This window comes from Lampetra fluviatilis, chromosome 28 (assembly GCF_964198595.1).
Source record: "Lampetra fluviatilis chromosome 28, kcLamFluv1.1, whole genome shotgun sequence".
Taxonomy (NCBI): domain Eukaryota; kingdom Metazoa; phylum Chordata; class Hyperoartia; order Petromyzontiformes; family Petromyzontidae; genus Lampetra; species Lampetra fluviatilis.
In genome coordinates, this window is record NC_136302.1 from 11,532,928 (window position 1) to 11,553,697 (window position 20,770).

At 49.6% G+C, this 20,770-nt stretch overlaps 1 protein-coding gene across 5 annotated transcripts; it reads right to left on the reverse strand.

Moving 5' to 3' along the window:
* LIG3 (DNA ligase 3) lies at window positions 1-20,354 on the reverse strand. 5 transcript variants are annotated; one of them, XM_078869713.1, is made up of 21 exons: window positions 20,014-20,354; window positions 18,428-18,488; window positions 17,361-17,889; window positions 16,919-17,053; window positions 16,320-16,523; window positions 15,631-15,782; window positions 14,908-15,074; window positions 14,184-14,261; window positions 13,309-13,462; window positions 12,759-12,914; window positions 12,243-12,374; window positions 11,812-11,891; window positions 10,101-10,188; window positions 9,071-9,148; window positions 8,789-8,912; window positions 7,776-7,918; window positions 6,925-6,999; window positions 6,014-6,160; window positions 4,778-4,976; window positions 3,509-3,660; window positions 1-2,324 (listed from the first exon to the last, which is right to left on the reverse strand). In XM_078869713.1, exons 3-21 carry the CDS (start codon window positions 17,878-17,880, stop codon window positions 2,055-2,057), a joined length of 3,054 nt encoding a protein of 1,017 aa, XP_078725839.1. In that variant the 5' UTR covers window positions 17,881-17,889; window positions 18,428-18,488; window positions 20,014-20,354; the 3' UTR covers window positions 1-2,054. The 5 variants fall into 5 exon arrangements, with proteins under 5 accessions (XP_078725839.1, XP_078725842.1, XP_078725838.1 ...); XM_078869716.1 differs by lacking the exon at window positions 18,428-18,488; XM_078869712.1 differs by lacking the exon at window positions 18,428-18,488 and having other exon boundaries at window positions 20,009-20,353.
* Between the last annotated feature and the right edge of the window lie 416 nt (window positions 20,355-20,770).

Genomic DNA, 20,770 nt, shown 5'->3' on the forward strand with positions numbered 1-20,770 from the left:
TTATTATTTTATTATTTCCCTTCTACGTGACTTTACCGAAAGAACCAAGAAGATGAATCCCTGCAGTCACGAAAGCTTTAAATCGAAATTTAGACCCACAGACACTCGCATCGACAACGAAAGATTGACGTAGAGACTGATTTGTGATCAAAACTAGGTTCTCATGTGTAGTGAGTTGATGGTCTCAGCCAGGTCACCAGTGATTGTACGTACACAAAAAACCCCACAACAATAAATTGGGGTTTCACTTAATTTGGCTACATTCCTTGGAGAATTTAAAACATGGATTTGACAGTTATGCGACAAACATTATTCGTAGCACGGCGGGAAGGAATGTGCTGCCCCCCGTGGTGTGGATAAGAGTTGACTTGAAGGGACCTCATGATACATTTTTTAGCCATCCTCTTCTGCGAACCTTTCTCCAAATCGCGACGTTTTGCGAGTTTCTAGCGGGTTCTTCGTCCCATTGCTCCAAGACGACAGCACAAACGGAATAAAATTTTGGGGGGGGGGAAGAAAAAAAAAGACATTTTTTTTTTAGAAAATGTTCCCTTGGATGATGTCCACCCTGATAAAGCCCCTCGCTGGCTCAAACGCTTAAACCGGGTTCCCCCCACAAACCACTCGGCCCCCACCGCAAACCTCCCTCATCTACTTGGTGATATTGCATCGGCTACAAAGCAACGCGAATTCCAATCTCTGCCGACTGCACAGAAGACAAAACACGGATGCCTTTTAAATTAAACGAGCAGCGCGCGCGCACGGGACACATCGCCAGGCACAAGTACCATACCACCACGGCTACGGGCTACGAGTTTGGCACGGATTGTCACGGTGTTGTCCGAAATCGTGAATGTGAACCAAGTCTAGAAGGTGACATTTTGGAAACGGCTGTGAAAATGCACGAGGGTTAAGGGAGCTTCCGTCATTTCCTTTCAAAAATGTACGTCAATTGCTGCAAACGCAAATGTGTATTTTAAAATACAAATTTGTATTTTCAGTGCCATGGCAACATGTTGGGGTAGAGGGAGGAGAACGAGGCACAAGTGCGGTACCTCCTTATGCTGCCTCCCTATAGTTTTACTGCATCCTGCAGTAAATTATCCAACAAAAATTACCATGCCAACATTGTAGCCTTAACCATGACCTGGGCAGCAGTCTACCCATAAGCACCTGGGGAAATGACATCTACCCATGAGCACCCGGGCCAGCGGTATGTAGTAATAGGGTTGCCGCGATATAATTTCTCACGATACCCTTTAAAATTTCGCCACCCAACGATTATCGCGACATCAGTTTCTCCTTTATCTTTGATTTGTATTTAATATTTTATCGTATCCTTTCTGTGCTTCGATGTGCTTCCAAGTACAAACAAAAGTTCTTCGACTGCAGCTCCCTCAAGAAGAAAGGCCAATGCCCAAAAATATTGCCTATTATATATTTTTCCTTACAAGGCAGCAGTGTTATTGACGAATGTGTTGAGATTTTTTCCCATTATCGCGATACATCGCGGGATCAACATAACGAGGCAACCCTACCGCTAGCCCTTTGGCGGCACTGCCTATAGGCGGCCGTGGGCTGTTATAACTGTTGCTGTAATAAATCAGTATAAAATTACACTTGTTTTTCAGCACGCCTTAGCTCAGGAAGGGGGATTGGGGGTTCACGGAGAAAATGCACAGGTCCCTGATAAGTCCACTCCAAGCTTGAGCTTCATCGCGAGGTCATGCCCCAGATCTCACTACTCTTACCCAACCTCACTCAACGTACGCGCACACGCGGAACAACATTTTCACAATCGTGTTTCTGCTCTTCTGCAAACAAAATAAACCTCCTCCCCCCCACCTCCCATCCTCACGACAGGGGGCAAGGCCACGATCCACTGGGGCAATGCGAGGGCAAATCTTCGACAGCGATCGTCACCGGCAACGCCTGCCGCCAAGTTGCCACAGTCGCTCCTCGTGATACTAATTATGAATGCGTTGCTGGTGACGGTTGCCGGCAACGATTGCCCCAAAGTCGCCCGAGTGGACCGTGACCTTATCGCCGACGCGTCAGCACGGCGGCACGAGGCGCCGTCGCTTGACACACTGCCAGATCCAGTCGACGGAAACGCGCTGGGCCTTGGGCGGGAGTGCCGCGGGGGGGCCCCCGCTGTCCGCCGGTGCCGCCGCCGCCGCCGCCACCGCATGAGTGGCCGAGTCCATGTCGTGGTCGGGCACCAGGTCGCCGTCGTAGGCGAAGAAGTAGCGCCGCGCGCGGTCGGAGCCCTCCGCGGACGCCGGCAGGTGCAGGCGCACGCCCGTGAAGATGTTGAGCAGCGTCTGAGCGTAAAGGCGCGTAGACGCACAGCGCCACCGGCGGCAGCGTTATTAGTCCACGAGCCCAGACCGGATGAAGTGTCACATCGTTGTTTAACGAAACACCCACGGACCCCCCGGTGGAAAGTTTGCCGGTACATCAGAGGAGGGGTGCTCGCTACAACAGGGTTAATAACAATGTGAACTGGGCCTTCGGAGAAACGGACGAGAGCATTAACGCATCATCGCCGCGTACGAGTACATTTGCACTTGTACAGGTCTCCTCGTCAAAGGCAAAATTAAAACATCACCCGGATACACTTGTACAGTATTCACGATACAGCATGAGCAAACTGTATAGCAAACTATGTTAAAAAAAACGAACAATAAATGGATGTTTGGCAGTGCACGCGACCGTTATGGGTGGTCGCACGCGCTGTACGGCGCTATCAATCAATACAAGAGAACATAAGTTCCTGTAGCTACGCCCGTAATTAACAGGAGGATTTTTACGAGCGTGGCTCGTTTCAACGGCTGTAATTCACTTGTAGGCACCATCTGAGATGGCACAACTTTACCGGTTTCAATGTCTGTATGTGGCCAATAATGATTAATTATGTGATGTCTATTTTAAACGAGTTGGGTTAAGTATTCACTTTTATTTACCATGCCTTAGTTGGTACTAATTTCTCCTCCAGCCCCTGGACTATATTAACAAGGAGGCTCGGTTACTCTCAAGGCGAACTCCATCGTAAAGCTGGTAACTGGGCTATTAATCCAGAAACAAAGTTATCAACAAGACAACTTGGGTCATTACTCCTGTGACCCAGCGCAGTAATGAACTGGACAACTCTGTTATGAACTTGCCAACTCTGTTATTAGCTGAGCAACTCCACTGTCACCCCAGCACCTCAATTTAGCAGCCAAGGAACTCGGTTAACAAACCAACAACTCAGTTTAAAAAAAATGGTAACTCGGTTATCAATCAGGGAATTTGATTATCAATAAAGAAACTGTGACCCAGAACCAAACCGCCCAGCTATGACGCATCCTCTTCCCAAAGGCTGCCTTGTTTGGCGGATGTCAGCACCTCAAGCCTACAATCTGTTTAGGAAGGTATGTTGTACCTTACAGTAATGGGCTGTGGGCACTGCCCAAGCCCTAAACAATTAAACGCTCAATCTGGAGCCACAGGCTCCACACCTCACCTCTTCCTGAGCCTCGGTGCTCCTCTTCCTCTTCACCGGCGCAGGTGGCATCACGGGCGGAATTACAGCCGGTGCCAACGCCAACGCCGGTGCCAACACCGGTTTCGTGTCGGCACGACTCGGCTGCTTGGGCTTCCGGCTGGCAGAGGCGCCTGGGAACAACCACACACCAACAACCGTGAATATGGCACGCGCCGTCTGTTTCACTATGGGAGGAAAACGATCTCGCAAAGTTATTCGAAAGAGAGTAGGCCACGTGTGCTGGCATGGTTGCAAATTTGCCAAATTTTATTACTCAAAAATGTCTTCATCGGGAAATAAACTCCTTCAATTAAGTATTTTAAAAACAACGGTTTTATTCACAACTTCGTTTAACTCACCCTCAGGAAGTGCGTCAATGATGCGGCCCCTGCTCCCACATCAAAGCTTACTTAAATTAATTGATTACTTTATAAATGAATTTTGAATGTACAACTTTTATTTGTGTGCAGTGAGGGTGCCCGTAACTCTTTAACACGGAGCAGACGCGCCTGAGACACGTGGCGCCTGCTTCTTGAGCGAGTTGATTCGAGAGTTTAGGGACCGCGGCCTTTTTGACCTACCCAAATATATATTTAATTAATAAGCCGTCCATACAAAATGTTAATTGCTTTAAAAGAGCCAATTAATTGATGGCGATTTTGATTCAGGCATGCATTGCCACCGGATCTGAGTACGTGTGCAAAATTTGGAATTCATTGGACAACAGGAATGTACCGAGTGATGGTGTGAGCACGGAGGTGCCCTGGGTGTGATTGAGGTTGTGAGTGAGGAGGGGCCCTGGGTGCAGAGGTCGCAACCGGGTACCCGATACCCGGCCGGGTACGGGTAGCCGTTTGCGACCCTGGTGCGGCTGGGTACGGGTACGGGTAGGCCGTGAGTCACTGGTGAGTAACCGTTTGTCACTCATTTCGGGTAGGGTACGGGTACCCGTACCCGGCCAGGTACGGGTACCCATTTGCGACCCTGGTGCGGCCGGGTACGGGTAAGGAATCAAAACCCGTTTGCGACCTCTGCCTGGGTGTGAGTGACTATGTGAGTGGTGGTGGATCTGCCAGTCATCTCAGTCGACCCGTGGCACCTGGGTTTGTCCTGTGACCTCCTGCCAACGGGTGCTCGACACTTCACGTGGCCTTAAAGTGTACACTGCCTGGTACAAGCGCCGTGGTGACTGTCACCACAGCGCTGAGCGTGAGTGACAACGCGTGAGTGTGTACAAGTGGCATGTACCGCGTGAGGCTTTCTGCGAGGCTTTGGCCTTGCTGCTGCTGCTGGTGGTGGTGGTGGAGGGGCCCTGCTTGGGGGAGGAGGAGCCCGAGCCGTTGGTGCTGCCCCCCGGCGTGGCCGGCGCCGACTCGGAGTCATTCTTCACGGATGATCCGAGCAAGTCCATCACGTCCGAGTTCTCCTTAGACTTCTTGAAGAGCTCCTGAACGTTAATGCCGACGACGTCATCAACATCATCATCAAGATCATTCGGATCATCCTAGACATTCGTATCAGTGTCATCATCGTTATGAATATTCATATCGGCACTTGCACGTATCAACTTTGCCGACACAGCTCGAAAAATGTAAATTATTGAATCACATTAAATGTCCTTTTTTAATCCAGTACAAAAGCAGTGATGGAAAATATCTACACCGATTTGTAGATGTACCGCCCTTCTGTCAATCCACTCCTGGGTCAGGGTCTCCCTACGCCATGCGGGTTAAGGGGGTTACGTGACCATACTTCACCGCGCTGGTCAGTGCGGGTTGCTGAAGACGGATTTGGCTGCACTGCTGCTTGCTGCCCACAGTCTAGCACAAGCGCGCAGTCACCTCTGACACCGGCATTATGCACGGCGGTGGTCGCTCATGCAAGCACCATCCATTCTCAAACTTGCTTAGCTTCTGAGATCTGACGAGATCAGGCGAATTACAGACTTTTTTTTCGTCACAAGCTACGGTACAATAATATCCAGCACACAACCATGATAATTGCGCTGCGGGAAATGGCTGCAGTTCAGACCCATGCCACCAATGAGTCTGGGGCCTGCGCTAGGATGAACCGCCGTGGCCACACCGCGCGCTAGCGGCAGGAGGCCACACGGACCGCACAGCCTTGGAAGCATGACCTTGTTTATGGGGGTGGCGGGGGGGGTGTAAACAAAGACTCAGGGTGCATGAGAAAGTCAATGTTAAACAAACTTTACACAAGTGGTAAACCCTACACATTGATGCGTAACGATACAATCTGCCTTTGTAATTGATGGAAAGACGAACGCCCAGCGCTTAATATTTGCAGCAAATTTCGATTCTATGAGAATGTAGGTGGGCTGAGCCCTCTGCATAGGGGTGGGTCGGTGGGGGGGCAGTGCTCAGACCCCTTCCGCCCCCCAGGACGTTTTGGAGTTGGGACGACGGGGTCAGGGGTCGAGCGGCATGAGCGGGAACGACGCCAGAGGGGGGTTCGCGGGGTCACCTTGAGCTGCTGCAGGGTCGTGGCGGTGCGCCAGTCCTTGTCGTCCCTCATACGCGTGCAGCGCGGGAAGCGGATGGAGATTCCGTCGGCCGTGTGCGCCTCGGCCTTGGAGAACTCTGCACCCGTGATCTCCCACACCGGCGCTTTCTGACACGTGCACAGAGACAAAGATCCACTGTATTCCCTTAAATAAAAACTGTTGGGGCAAGTACTGTTAGCGGGCACCTATGAAGGTCAGCAGGACACACGTGGGGATGGGGTGACCAGCAACAGTAGTGTCTCGCCGGTAGTGATGCATACACACCGCAACAGGTACTCATTTATGTTTTGGTCGACATAGGGGAGGATGAAAATGCTTTCAGATATTCGTCGCTGATGTTGGCCATGAGTCGGAATCAAACTCGGGTCGCCGGGTTCGTAGCATCGTGCACTAACCACTACATTACTGTTCCCCCCTATACAAGCATACAGCCCCTTAGAATCTTACACACGCGCACACACAATCACACAAAAAATACCCGCAAACTACTCAATTGGGATTACACAGAGCGATCATTGCCCACTGCTGACAGATTAAAGCCCGACCACAGGCCATTCACCGTGTCCCTGCCAACAGAGAGAAGCTGCCCACTGCAACGGGTGCCTCTTCTAATGTGTTGAGACAAGGTGTAATTATTGTAAGCTACTTATTGCATGTGAAGCACATTGCAATGCTCCTACGTAAAGGAGGGCAGCTCTATCAAAAATCAAAAGGTACAAGGCAACTTCAGATACAAGCACATGTCATATAAAAGCACAGCTGGACTTTTGATTCCGATTGTTGTGCTCGTGTCCAGCCTCTTTCTGCACGTGCTTGCACGCCAATCTGACGCGACCGCACAAGAGATTCTGCCGTCGAAGCCGACACCAACCTTTGGGTCGCGGATGATGAAGTCGGGGAAGTATGTCTTGTTGATTTTCAGCCAGTCGGGGATTTTTGATGCACTCTAAGAAAGTTGGTGACAAAACACACACCAGCCGCATACAGCGTAAACCAATGATAAGAGAGCAAACGCAACATGAATATCATTCAGAACATACAAATTCTGTGGACGCAAGTTTATGTGGCATGAGGTCCGACGTTTCGTTCCGCGTGGTGGAAACTTTTACAGAAGCTTGTGGGGTAAAGTGCGGGTATGCCCACCTCTTCCCATATGTCAGGGTCAACGTGGAAGAGTAGACCTATTCCCCACTGGAATTCACTCCATCCCTTAACGGCATGAGCAAGCAATTGCGTGGCCCACACTTTCATTGTTTTAGTGGTGGTATTTAGAAACGGATCAACCTGTCTTATTGGTTCTTTCGGTAAAGTCACGTAGAAGGGAAATAATAAAATAAATAAAAAATTACATAATAAAATAAAATTCTCACGACGTTTCGGCCACAACGCAAGCAGCCGTTCTCAGGTGAAGAACAGGGCTGTCGGAAAGACAGCGTCATTCGGACACTGTCTTTCCGCTGTCATTCGGACGCTGTCTTTCCGACAGCCCTGTTCTTCAACTGAGGACGGCTGCTTGCGTTGTGGCCGAAACGTCGTGAGAATATTATTTTATTATGCTTTATTTTTATTACTTATTATTTCCCTACTACGGGACTTTACCGAAAGAACCAAGAAGATGAATCCCTGCAGTCACGAAAGCTTTAAATCAGGATCAACCTGTGTTATCATGGTCAATTTTACCCCAAATAAGGCAGAGGATTCTGGGCACTGATGAGCTCTGACCTTGCTGATCTTGACCATTTCGAGCTCCTTCTGCAGCCGATTGAGGGTGGCGTCATCGTACCCACTGGAGCACTTCGTCACTGTGCACCAGCGCCCCAAGTTCTCGTCGTAGCAGCCCATGAGGAAAATGGACATAATCCCACCTGGAAGGAGCAAAAACATTAGTGGTGGGGGGGTTAGGTCGTGTGGCATGGCTGTTACCCGGAGCTGACGTACGTTGCAAGTGACGAAAGCGACGAGCGTCAGATCACGTCGGCTTTGCCCGGTCGCACAGGCACAAACACTGCCTGTTTGAACATGTTAACACCTCTTGTTTTATTGCAAGGGTAAAACCTCTACATATGATTTCATCATTTTGATACTGGCAAAAAGGTACCATAGATAAACTCCAGATTATGACATACTTTTTAAATCCTTTATATTAAGTTCACTTGCTTGCTTGCTTGCGCGCTTACGACCGTGCAAATCTTTCGGTCGTTTTTTAACCCACTTCCCGTGATCCAATCGAGCTGACATTTTGCACACAGACTCGTTGTGCGTGACAATGTATTTTCGTGAAAACATTTTTCCAAAATTTTACACTTTTTAGGAATTTTTTTTTTATATTTAATTACCAATTGCTTAATGGTGGCAGGCAATCATCTGACCCATAGGTGGCAGCCATCTCAAGCCAGAGGACGAGAGGACTCTAGCCGCCCGTTTCAAAGACCAATGTGGGCTGGGTTGTGGCCCATTGAACACGCATATAAAGGATTTATAGTGAAAAACTTTGTTTTTACGGGTTAAATTTTTCTCTCTGTACTTGAAACCAAAAGCTGGGGCTGCGTCTTATAATCCGATAACTGTGTGTGTGTGGGTGACCATATGCGTATAACTAGTGTTGCCAACGGGCACAAGTTTTGTGGCGCATCTTAACTCCCGAGAACACGGTACCAATGCAACAAATGTACGGAAATGCCATCACCAACACCACCGCTGCCGCACCACGACGCCCTCTCCCTCCCAGGCCTCACCATTACTGCCGTGGCCATAGTACGCGCCCAGCACAGCCAGGTCTGCCGTGTCCGCCATGGCGCCCTGGTTGAGGTAGTCCTTCTTCACCTTGAGCCAGTGCCGCTTGCCCGGCTCGTAGATTCCCTGCGACGCGAGCGCGCAAAAAGGCGTCGTGAGCACGTCCGCAAGGGGTGAGGGGACAACGCTCAAAGCGCCGCACAAGTGGATTGAAGGGGGGTGGAGTGGCTTCTGGTGTAACGCGTGAGATGTGTCTGGCAGAGCGGTGAGCTGTTTAGTCTCACCAAGACGTCCTTCAACACCAGCCCTTCCAGACCCTCCTTAATGACCCGGGAGATCATTTCAGCCAGGTCCGAGGCTCTCTGATGGTAACACGAGGCACAAGGCTTAGTCGACGGCTCAACGCACTCTTTATCAATGGCTCAAAACAATGTCAACCATCAGAATATAGCAGGGTCGGTGATAATTCACGAGACCATCTACAATCGACTGCTCAGGGTTCTACAAATAAAAATCTAATTAGAAGATAACTTGACAAGCACGAACAGCACAACATCCACCAGCAGCACAAGACAATGCACATCCGATTAGCATGGTTGGCTATGTGTACGGTGATAAAGAAGTTCAACATATATACATACACATTCAATGCACACCAGTGGTATATAAACGGTGTAACTTAGCATTCATGAAACCATCTCTATCAACAGCTGAAGCTAACGTAAATCAGTGGCATGATACAATGTAACATCGACACCATTTTCACAGCCATCTGTAGTAACATCTTACAGTGGTAACGTCAACCAGCAGTTTCACGTAATCCTACCTACGGAGCATTTCAAAACACAAATTATTCGGTGAAGCTGCATTGTCAGTGGTGCACAAAGCACAATCAGCATATTTGTCAATAACGGTGTGGCATTAAAAGGAAGGGCCATTGCTCCAATAATAATAATTAAAATGTATAAAGCGCCATTGAACAATCGTCCTCAGGGCGATATCAAACCACGTCTCTCTTCAAAGAATGCCAGGAAACATCATCAAGAATCATTGAAGATGAACTTTAACTCAAGAAGCCCGCTGCTATCATGTGTTCGATGAATCACGCAACCGACAGAATTCTCTCCGGACTGGCTTGAGGCAAAAACGTTCGTTGAAAATGTTTCTCAAATTAAAATCCAGGTCTACTCCAGGAAAATTGGGTTTCCTGCCTCCCGAAGGCAGGAACTCCCCCCCCCAGGCCTCGGCCAGCGTGATTGCGCCTGCTCGTGCGGAGGGCATGAGTGTGCGCTGGAGCTCCGTGATGGGATTTACCGTCACGTGCTTCATCTCCGAAAACAAGATGTGGTTGGGGATTTCGATCATGTTGTCGTGGAGGAATTTTCTCCGATCTTTGATGCTCCTTGAGACACACAGGACACATGGGACAGGGCTGTTAATGCAAACACTTCAATGTCACCCTGGCGGCGGTGGTGGTGGTTACTCACGCCTGTATCCAGCACTGTGGAGGCAACGAGGGTTGGTGGATCGCACAAATGTTGCGAGACTCCCTTCCCAGAGGTGTCGATGGGCCATACCCAGGGTCACCTAAATAGAGAAGGCTGTCTAGCAAAGTGTAGGCCGAACACATTCCTGCGGAGGGAACTGGTAGGAACGTTGGGTTGCTCGGTCAATGGCCAGGGTCAACGGCAGTGCGGTGTATTCCTCAAATATGCCCGACTGAGGGCGGGCACAAGCCGGCGTGAGTAGGTTAAACGTTGAGTTTTATAAGAGCACCACGAGGTGACCCAGCCCCTCCCCACCCAGCCCCACCCTCCCCTCCCCACCCAGCCCATCCCTCCCCACCCAGCCCCTCCCTGCACGACGGACGGACACAATAATCCCCTGTGAGCTAGTGTAACCAGGAGGTTCCTACCAGTATAATATCTGTCCCTTCTGTATGAGAATAGAGTGTAGTGCCCTCACATGCGTGGGGGTTTTAAGTTTCCTCCCACATGCATTAACACTCATTAACTGTTTGAAAACATCTTAATATATAGAGGACCGTCGCACTTCGGCAATCGTTGGTGCCGGCTCATCGCCTGGCTGCTGCCTTCCAGCTTGTCTGTGGTTCCTCAGTTATTGCAAGATGCAATTTGCACGATACTATATATAGATATCCTATGTTTCTTTCGTAAAGTCACATAGATAGAAAAAATAATAACAATTAAATAATAAAATGCTAATAAAGTGAATACAAATAATAACAATATCACGATATATAGAAATAAACATAACGATTATAATAATCTTGATATTTTCACGTCAAGGCTGCGGTTCTTAATTGATTTTCTATTAGTTTCAAGAATTGATTGTTGATTCCAAAAGTTATGGAATCGATACATCAAATCTAGATCTATAAACAATCGAACTGATCGATTGGCCTGCAGTGTTCAGACCACACGGCGCAGTTCCAAAATACGATTGGTCAGCGGCAGCCAACATCACTGATGAGCCTTGCCAACAGTGCCTACCAGTGGCAGGGGTCATCAGTCACCACGAGGTATGTTCGGACAAAAAGACAAAGATCCCCGTATAGCCTTCAAAGACTGTTGGGACAAGTGCTGTAAGCAAGCACCTATGAAGGCCGGCACGGCACACGAGGGGGTGGGTGGCCAGCACCACGCCTGACGATGTTTACACATCGCACCAGGTACTGAATTGAGGCTGAGTCGACCTAGGGGAGGCCGAAGACCAGTTTAGATATTAGTCACTGGTGTTGGCCGTGAGCAAGATTCGAAATCGGGGTTTCCAGGTTCGTAGCGCAACGTGCTAACCTATACACCACGATCGGACACACACACACACACATAGGGCTAGACCCTTCAACTTCGCTAAGATGATTCTATGCATGTGGCAAACGACTATTGACAACGCTAACAAAAAACTAAATTAACAAGCGTGTTCCCAACACCGAGCCCCAACTCGCTGCACTCTCACCATTGCCGTCACGTGCATAACAGCAACCATTCAGGTGTTGTCTTACCTGTCCATGAGGCTTTCCCCGTTGAAGTAAATGCAGTCGAACACAAACAGACACACGTTAGCGTCCTGAAATGCAGCTTTCTGCAAAACAAACCGCGGCAACGTTGTTAACGGTAAGGCGACGTGAGTTTACACTGCAGACATTTTAACGTTTATTCCCCTGTACACTTCAATTTCCCAGATGGAGAAGAGTGGATAATGAAGGCAAGATCGCAGCAAGGCAGACGCACAGAGAGACAGAGAGGGGGAGACAGGAATATAAGATAAGACAAAGGCAGGCAGGACGGCATGCCGAAGACACAGTTACACACAGATCGGCAAACATGGACACGCAGAAAAACAGACACATTGTGACGTACACTGTGTGAATATAAGATAAGACAGATGTAACACAGAAAGACACTGCAAGCAGACAGTGCCACATGTGGTCACCTTGTGCACCCCGAGCGTGCCGAAGGGCAGCGGTTTGCTTGTGCTCGTGTCGATGAGCAGCACCTCCGCATCCAGGATCATGCTGGTGCCCCCAGGGAATGCCTTGGGGATAAAGTCTCTGAAGTGCGCCACCTGCACGGACGCACACACACGCAAGCATGCCAGCTCAGCAGCTGAGTAAGAGGGCCCGGTGCATCATGCCACTCGGGGGGTGGTGATGCAGCCCAGTGATAGCCATTTGACGCTTGCAGCGAATGGGCTGATATTGCTGCCGAGTGTGTAATTTTTACAGCATTGGTTTTTTTGGTCAACATTAGTTACAATGTTTTTGTTTTATTTTTAACCAGGAGAGGAAATTATAGAACCCAGAGGAAAGCCACACAGAATAAGATGAACATAAAACTCATCCTGCATAAAGGTACCCGAGTCAGGAATTGAACCCAAGGCCTTCTGGCTATGAGGCCTAGGTGTTACTGCTCTGCCGCCACCCTGCCACCTTGAGTAATTGCGATATACCTTGTGGGGCAGCACGGGCTTGAGGCTGCGGCTGAAGTACTGGAAGGAGTCTCCGTTCTTGTGCACCTGCACGCGCTCCCCATCGTATTTGATCTCAGCGTACATGCCGTTGGGACACTTCTTCATGGCATACGCCACAGACTTGCACGCCTCCGCCTGCATGCGACGACAAGGTGACACGGTGACGAGTGGCCTCACGTCACGGGCGGCGAGCCAGCCAGGGGGAGGGGAGCAGGCTTGTGGGTGAGTGAGTGGGCGAGTGAGGGAGGCAGTGAGTGGTTGGGATAGGGGAGCAAGCGGGAGGATGAGCATGGTGGGTAGATGAGCGAGTGAGCGAACGAGCAGGCTTGTGGTTGAGCGAGTGCGTGGGCAGGTGAGCGAGTGAGCAAACGGGCAGGCGGGTGAGCAGGGTGGGCGAGCGATCGAGTGGCTGAGTGAGCTAGAAGGGAGGAGGGTGGATGAGTGAGTGAACAAGCGGGCAGGTGGGCGAGCAGGTCAAGGTGGGTGATTAAAACGAGCAAGTGAGCGAGATGGGTGGGGGGTTAGGCACCAGCATGGGCTGCACGGGCGTCATGAGGGAGGCCGTGACGGAAAGTGCTTTCCGCGACCCATCCTGCCAGTTCTGCAGGACACGGTCGACGACGTCCTCCAGGTTCCGAGACGCCTTGAATGCATCGTACGCGTTCGGGTCCAGCCCATCCAGGCTGCGGCATACCACGGTGCAGCACAATAGGTAAACAGCGGGCACAATCTTATTTCATCCCTCCCGCGATATAATGGCCAGTGCATACATTATCAGAGTTGTGTTTTTTGTTTGCATTATGACTGCAGGTATTGTGGTCTATGCAAACTCCTCGTAAAAAAAGGTGTCAGTTTTGTTGCCAGATAAAAGGATAAAAAACCAATTATCATAATGGGCAGTATTTAGAGCCAAGATTCAATTTCACGATCACCAGGGTTAGCACGGATGTTACCCTGAGCTAGTGTGAGATGTAATTTTGACTCCATAGGATGTGGAACCCGGGGTCAAAATACATGACTGGTTTATGGTTAGGCTTTGGATTAGTGGCATCTGCCCTAAGAGTTTTTAAAACCTTGTTCAATTTGTCTTTCGTTGATAAGAAGGTAAAAGACTGAAAAAATTACTCCCAAGATAATTGCAGCTTTGACAAAGTAAAAATGGCACTGCCCAGGGAGTTAAACTACCATGGAAGATGAGTTAAATAATAGATGGTATTTTTACCCAATTCTTATGGGGACACACCACAGGGCTAGATCTAAACTTAAAACACGTGTTCAACTTGATCAAAAATCCAATGAACGATACCACAGAATGACATGACTGAAGAGAGATGGCGTCGTTTAAACAGCAAGTGTGGTACGTAAAAGCCAGCGCCAGTGCAGAAACTCCGACTGGTGACCTACATGTGCTTTGCGCCAGCATTCATTTTGAGGTCGTGCTTGATGAGTCGGATAATGCACTTGAGGTCATTGGAGGTGCATCTGCGAAACACAATGAACAAATGAGAACGCGCAACGCTGAAGCGGGAGAGATTCACGGCGGCCACACGAGAGAGCGGAATAATACAACATCAGCATATTCCGAATCGCAAAGCCCACGAAGATCGCCGCGTCCAACCTCGGACGATGACGGCGCCGCTGTCGAGTCCCGAGCTGGCGTCTCGGCGAATTTGAATAAGTAATAGATTCAAATTCGAATATGCAAGTGCACAACTCCTCCTACAGCATGAAGCATCTAAGAGTGGGGTGTGGGAACATTACTACGATGGATAACCACTTTTTAACAACCAGAAAACGATATTTATCCATCACTGCAATCATCTCAGCGGCAACAATCGGGGAGGCGGGGAATATTTTTGCCAAGGTGGCGACACTTTAGTGGTTAGTGAGCTAACCACCGAGCCACCGCTCCCGTCGTATAAACATTACAAGTAGAATATGTACAACTGTATCAAATTTCACCTCTCACAGCGCTTTGTTAAGTATCTAAGTTTACAAATCCAAACTTTTCACCAAATCCGAATCTGCCCACTGCCCCCGTTCCGTTTCTGATCGTCGACTCTTCCTGCTGTGCGGAACGCGCGCTGCCGGGGCAGGCGTGGCCCCCACGCGCCGTACGGATACCGACCGGCGCGCTATGTCCTGCAGTTCGCCCTGCTGCTCCTCCTCCTTGGTGAGCAGGGCGAGTCTCCCCAGGAAGCCCTCCACCTCTTGGATGGTCAGCGTGCTCTTGGCGGTGGGGGTGAAGTTGCTACTCGCTTCGAAGAAGACGCGGATCGTCTCCGACACGTCGCCCTGCGCGCGCAGACCGGTGACGACACCACAGAGGTCGCAAACGGGTTTTGATTCCTTACCCGTACCCGGCCGCACCAGGGTCGCAAACGGGTACCCGTACGGGTAGGGTACGGGTATTGGGTACCTATTGGGTACCTGATTGCGACCTCTGGGATGAAGCCATGCTGCAGACGCGGGTGGGTTGATTCTAGGAACTTGAATTGTGAGAAGAGACAAGACGTTGGGAAATGAGTGACAAACAGTTACTCACCAGTGACTCACGGTCTACCCGTACCCGGCCGCACCAGGGTCGCAAACGGGTACCCGTACCCATACCCGGCCGGGTACGGGTATCGGATACCCGGTTGCGACCTCTGCGACACCATGCACGTGCAACATATGTAAGACCTAAAGGAGCAGCCTTGCTATTGCTTCATCATGGCACTGCCGGAAGAAGTGCCTCCTACTCAGTTTTTTATTTGGTGAGTTAAGGGGAATTATTTAAGGGAGACTTGAAACTACCCTCCCTGCCGGCAATGAGCGAGGACTGGATGTCGTGTGGCAGGGCGACACGAACCTTTTCCAGGTCGCGCACCATATCATCCAGGCTGCAGTTGAACACGCTGCTGAAGAGCTTCACAATTTGCTTGTCCTTGATGTTGTAGACGGACTTGACAACGCCCGGTAGGAGCAGCTTCACCGTCAAGTACACGTCGCCTCTGAAACCATCTGAAGATACACACGCACACACAGATACACACACATGCACCAGACTACTAGAGGCGGGGAGGAGGCGGGGGAAGGAGGTAGCCAATTCATTTTTTGCACCAGTACTTGTCGAACAGCTACACAGCTGGTTCTCGTAGCCTACAGACTTTTGGGGCAAGTGTTGTTAAAATAATGTCAATCCACTGTTGTCAACCCATCGTCAATCGACTGTTAGATGAAGTCCTCCCCACAGTTTTTGGACCCATGTTTGTTTGACCAGACTTCACAATGTTCAGTGGGGGTTGGTGAAGTGCTGTTATTGGACACCAATGAAAGCCAACACAGAACCTTTGTCTCCCCAATGGCGATGTTTACACACCGCTCCACGAACTAACTTAAGGCTGATGTCAGCTGTGGGAAGGAGACGAACTCGGGTTCACCGGGTTTGGAGCGCAGTGCGCTAACCACTGCACCAACGCTGAACACACACACACACACCCTCACAATAACACAAAAGCATATGCAAGCCCCCCCTCACTTCCTGGCCCCTGGAACTACCTCCAGACGTGCCCTTGCGTAGGAAGTCGTGGACAATCTGCGTCTTGCTGTTGTAGCTGGGCTGCTCGGCGATCATGGCGCACAGCTTGCGGAACTCGCGAAACAAGCAGTCCTTGTGGCTCGGGTCATATGCCGCGGTGCCGCTGGGCCGGGAGGGCGCCGCTGCTGCTGCCGCCGCCGCCGTTATTGTTGTCGTGGGAGTGGCTGTTGAGAAGCACAAAGCAGACGGTGCAGGACTTCAAAAACAGGCCGTACACCCCTTAGCCCGTAAGAACTGAATATAAATTTGAGAAATAAAATAGTTTTACCTGCAAACTACTCTTTTGGGGGTTGTATATTGCAATCGTTGTCCCCTCCTGGAAGGCTCATGCCCGATGGCAGGCTGGGTGGAAAGTCACCTCGTGTCCACACAAGTACAACTATCACTGTGCAGAATCGCTTACTGCACGTCAAGCGTTCTGAGACCCCTTATTATTCAATTATTCTGACCCCGGGGTTAGAATACTCTGGGGACAAAAGATGATCTCACACGGTATTAGTCCCAGAAGATATCCAGTAAGCTACAGCCCCCTGAGAAACACGTAGAAAGCTGTGCTGACCTGAGAACCCGGAGAACTTGCGTGGGCCTGTCATTGATGGCCCACTGGACACCTCCATCCTAAAAGGAGAGGCCAATGCTGGCTTGGTCTGGCCTGCCGGCTTACGTGGTGACGCTCCCCTCTTCATGAGGAGGTCTGCTCACCCACACGATGATGTGCGCAACGTTAAATAAGACAAAGCAGCACAACACTTGACAATCGACACTACACGAGACAAACCACCTTACACGAGACAAACAACACGGCACAAGATTATCGCGACACAAACAACATGACACAAACGCCACCGTGATACTTGACGAACAACACGACGAGAAACAAACACAAGGCATACACCAAATGCGTGCACAATTGCAATATTTTTCAACATCAGTTAGAAATGGTTACAAATTTTTTTTTTATTCAAGCTGCCCGCGGTGGTTGGTGCGATGGGGGCCGTTGCCTTCGATGCAGCCATTGATGAGTTCCCGCTCGGGGTCCAAGAGCCGCTCGTAGCCTTCCAGGTCGCTCAGCTCCTCGATGCGGCGGGTGGAGGGCCTCGAGCGCTCCAGTCTCTCGAAAATGCAGCGCACGTGGTGCCACTCCTTCATCTCGCCGCCGCCGTCGCCAAACGGATTGGCCACGATCTTGCCGATGCGCACCAAGCCCTTGGCGATCTTCTCCTTGCACTTCTTGCAGCCCGCCGTGCCCAGCCTGGCGTAGTCCACACAGTAGCGCTGCTCCGTCATGGCTGCAATGGCGCTGGCGAGGAGGGGGGGGTCTCGGCGGAGGAGGAAGGAGACGGGGCCCCTTTGAAGGAGGAAGACGGAGCGCGTGGATTTAAGGGGCCACGTCAGACGCTGGCTGCCCGTGCGTGGCAGGAGAGGAGGTAGTGCTGTGCACCGCGCCTGGCCGACAGCCCACCGGCCCAGAAGCAGCAGCAGCGGCGACACCGTCGTTGTCCAGAAAGAAGCAAGGGGCATTCACAGCGGCTGAAGGACAAGACGGAACACGACAATGCAGTCAATAATGCTGCACTGGCAAATTCTGCTACTATGCGAAATGCCGCTGCTATGCTAAATGCTGCGGGTCGCCAATAAGAATTGGTTTTGTTGCCCCAAGGGACTCTGGAATGGGCGTGTTAATGGGTACAGTGTTACCATGTACAGCAGTGGCATAGCGTGGTTGGCATATTTCCCCGGTGCAAGAAATGAAATGAAAGACTAACTCCCTGTCCAATTTCCCCCAACTCACTTCACATTCCATGCACCTGGTCTACCTCCAGCCTGAGGGTTCTCGGTGCAGTTGCACCGCCTACACACTCTACAGCTATGCAACCGGCGGATAGGGACGGGGTTGGACGCAGAGTCTACGAATGGCTGAATAATTATTTCGCAGAGCGGCAGTGTTTCTCACCACTGTGCCATTGCCGCCGCTTAAGTCCCAAATTGTCAAGAGGAGAATTTGGTACCAAGGTGGTAAAACTTTCATCATCGGTAATGTTCTATAGAACGCTGGATGAGGACCTACCCTTATAAATGGTCTCTAATCCACGTGGTCCTCTTTGTCTCTTAATGGGATTCTCTTAAACCTAACATGTAAAAAAAACACGCCAATGTTTGTCTTTAGCCCAAGTCAACCTCCCGACCCTCTGGATAAGGGTCTTTACCCGAAACGTTAGCGTATTCCGAGTACACAGACAAAAAAAGCAACACTGGGTTTGTCATTACAACAGAAACAGATGCGTTCTGACACCCGACATTCGTCAATAATCTCTATACTGTATTCGCGTACATAACGCCATGCGGTCAGCAACAAAGAGCACCGTTGCCGCTTTAACAGACACGACTCTTACACAATGCGTTTCTTGGAATTGAGCAAAGGTTGCAGCATTGTCGTAAGTAAACGCGATGGGAGCAGAACGAGAGGGAAATAATAAATAATACGTGAAGGGCGATAAGCGACGGTCAGTGCCACATCATCAGAAGTAACTCACAGAGCACTGCCACCACCACCACCAACTTCTAGATTTGAAGCTTTCGTGACTGCAAGGATTCATACTTAGGTTTTTTGCGGTAAAGTCACATAGGTAAAAAATAAAATGAAGACGTGTGTTATCCTCCGAAACGTCGTGATTTATTATTGTATTTCTATTATTATTTATATATATTTTAAAAATTCCTACGTGAAGCGTCGTGATTTATTATTTTATTTCTATTATTATTTATTTTTTACCGACGTGAAACGTCGTGATGTATTATCTTATTTCTATTATATTTTTTTATTTTTTACCTACATTACTTTACCGAAAAAAACCTAAGAGTACCACCAACAACCCCATGCAGCAGACAGGAGCCCCTTACCCCTGCCGTATCCCATAGAAACCCCCTTCCTCACCCAGAGTTCCCCTATTAAAGCCGAGTGAATAGGCACACACGTGTTCATTTTGTCTTTAGTCGCTTTAAAAATCGTCAACAGTTCGTATCACTTAACGTGGTTACACAGCCGTGGTGAGTGGCCCCGGTTACACTGTTAACTTCAAAGGATTTTGTCTCCCCCCTTCAGAAAATTACCTTAAGTACAGTACAGCATTGCAATTGCTCTTAAATCACCATTTACGTTAAAGTTTACATTGTCAAAATAAATAAATAAACGTTAATCGGAGACCTCCAACTCAACGTTGCGGGGGCAGTTCAACACAATACATTGTTGTACTGTACTCACGTGCTCCCATTGTACTAATGTATGGCCCCCTGCACGTGATTGAAGTGGTCAAACAACGCCCTCATCCAGCAGTGGATTGACCAAAGCGTGCAGGCCATCGCTACTACAATTAGCTTCATATCGCTTCATTCGTACCCATTACAATGCGGCTCAATGTTGCTTAGTCGCTTTAGTAAATCCACTACCTCCATCAGGGCCGTGAGGGTTGTGCAGCCATACTTCACCACGCTGGTCTCTTGCGGCTTGAAAGCACAATGGGTACATATACACAAGTACTGCACAACATTTGCCCTGTAAATAAATGCTTTCTTCCCCCCCTGCCTGCAGCATGGCGAGTTGAGGTGGTTGGTGGTGGGTGGGGGTTCGTCATTTATATTTTGACCATACTTCACCACGCTGGTCACAAGGCCTTCGGTCGGGTTCGCGCGCGCGCGCTCAGCAGCTTGATCAGGATACAGCTCGACGAGGTGGTGATTGTTCTCGATGGCGACGAGGTGACGATGATTGTGGATACAAAAGATAATAAATAATACGCGGGAGACGAGAGGGGACCCAGTTCCAACCACCGCCGCCACGACAGAGCGGCTACTGCTGCCCGCTCCCACAGGCCCCCGCGCGACGCGCTCCCATTGGCTGGAGAGGGGACGAGGCGCGCGCTGATTGGTTGTCGGTGGGAGAAGACGCGCGCTGATTGGTTGAGGCGCCGTCACTGGGATGGCTGTGGGCAGTGGCGGCCATTAATGCCTTCGGTCTAACCCCCTCCACTTGAGGCCCGTGAAAAATAAATAATATTAAAGTCGTTTTAACACGGAGGCTTTCGCGAACGATATCATACATAATGTTAAAGTAACAACACGACTATTGTGAGCATTAACGTCAATTATGAGGAATTACGATACGTGAAGTGCTAATACGTCGTAAAATTATCTGAACAATAAGCAAAACATTACCAATGATAATTCGAATTCCAATTATATTATCAATAATAGTAATGAACGATGTTAACATCAGCAACGCCAATTATAAAACATTAGTAACCGTAATACTAACGAAATATAAATAACGGCGATAAAATGTGTAAATGGCATAGACAATAATCCAAGTACTGTATGTGAATAACAAATAATAACATGAATAGTATCAAGAATA

Coding starts and splice junctions, on each gene's coding strand:
- LIG3 (XM_078869716.1), bottom strand. CDS start 17,880: ATGCCCCTTGCTTCTTTCTGGACAACGACGGTGTCGCCGCTGCTGCTG. Junction 7,919..8,788: donor CTATGGCCACGGCAGTAATG/GTGAGGCCTGGG, acceptor TGCTCCTTCCAG/GTGGGATTATGTCCATTTTC. Junction 4,977..6,013: donor CGACCCTGCAGCAGCTCAAG/GTGACCCCGCGA, acceptor ATTAACGTTCAG/GAGCTCTTCAAGAAGTCTAA.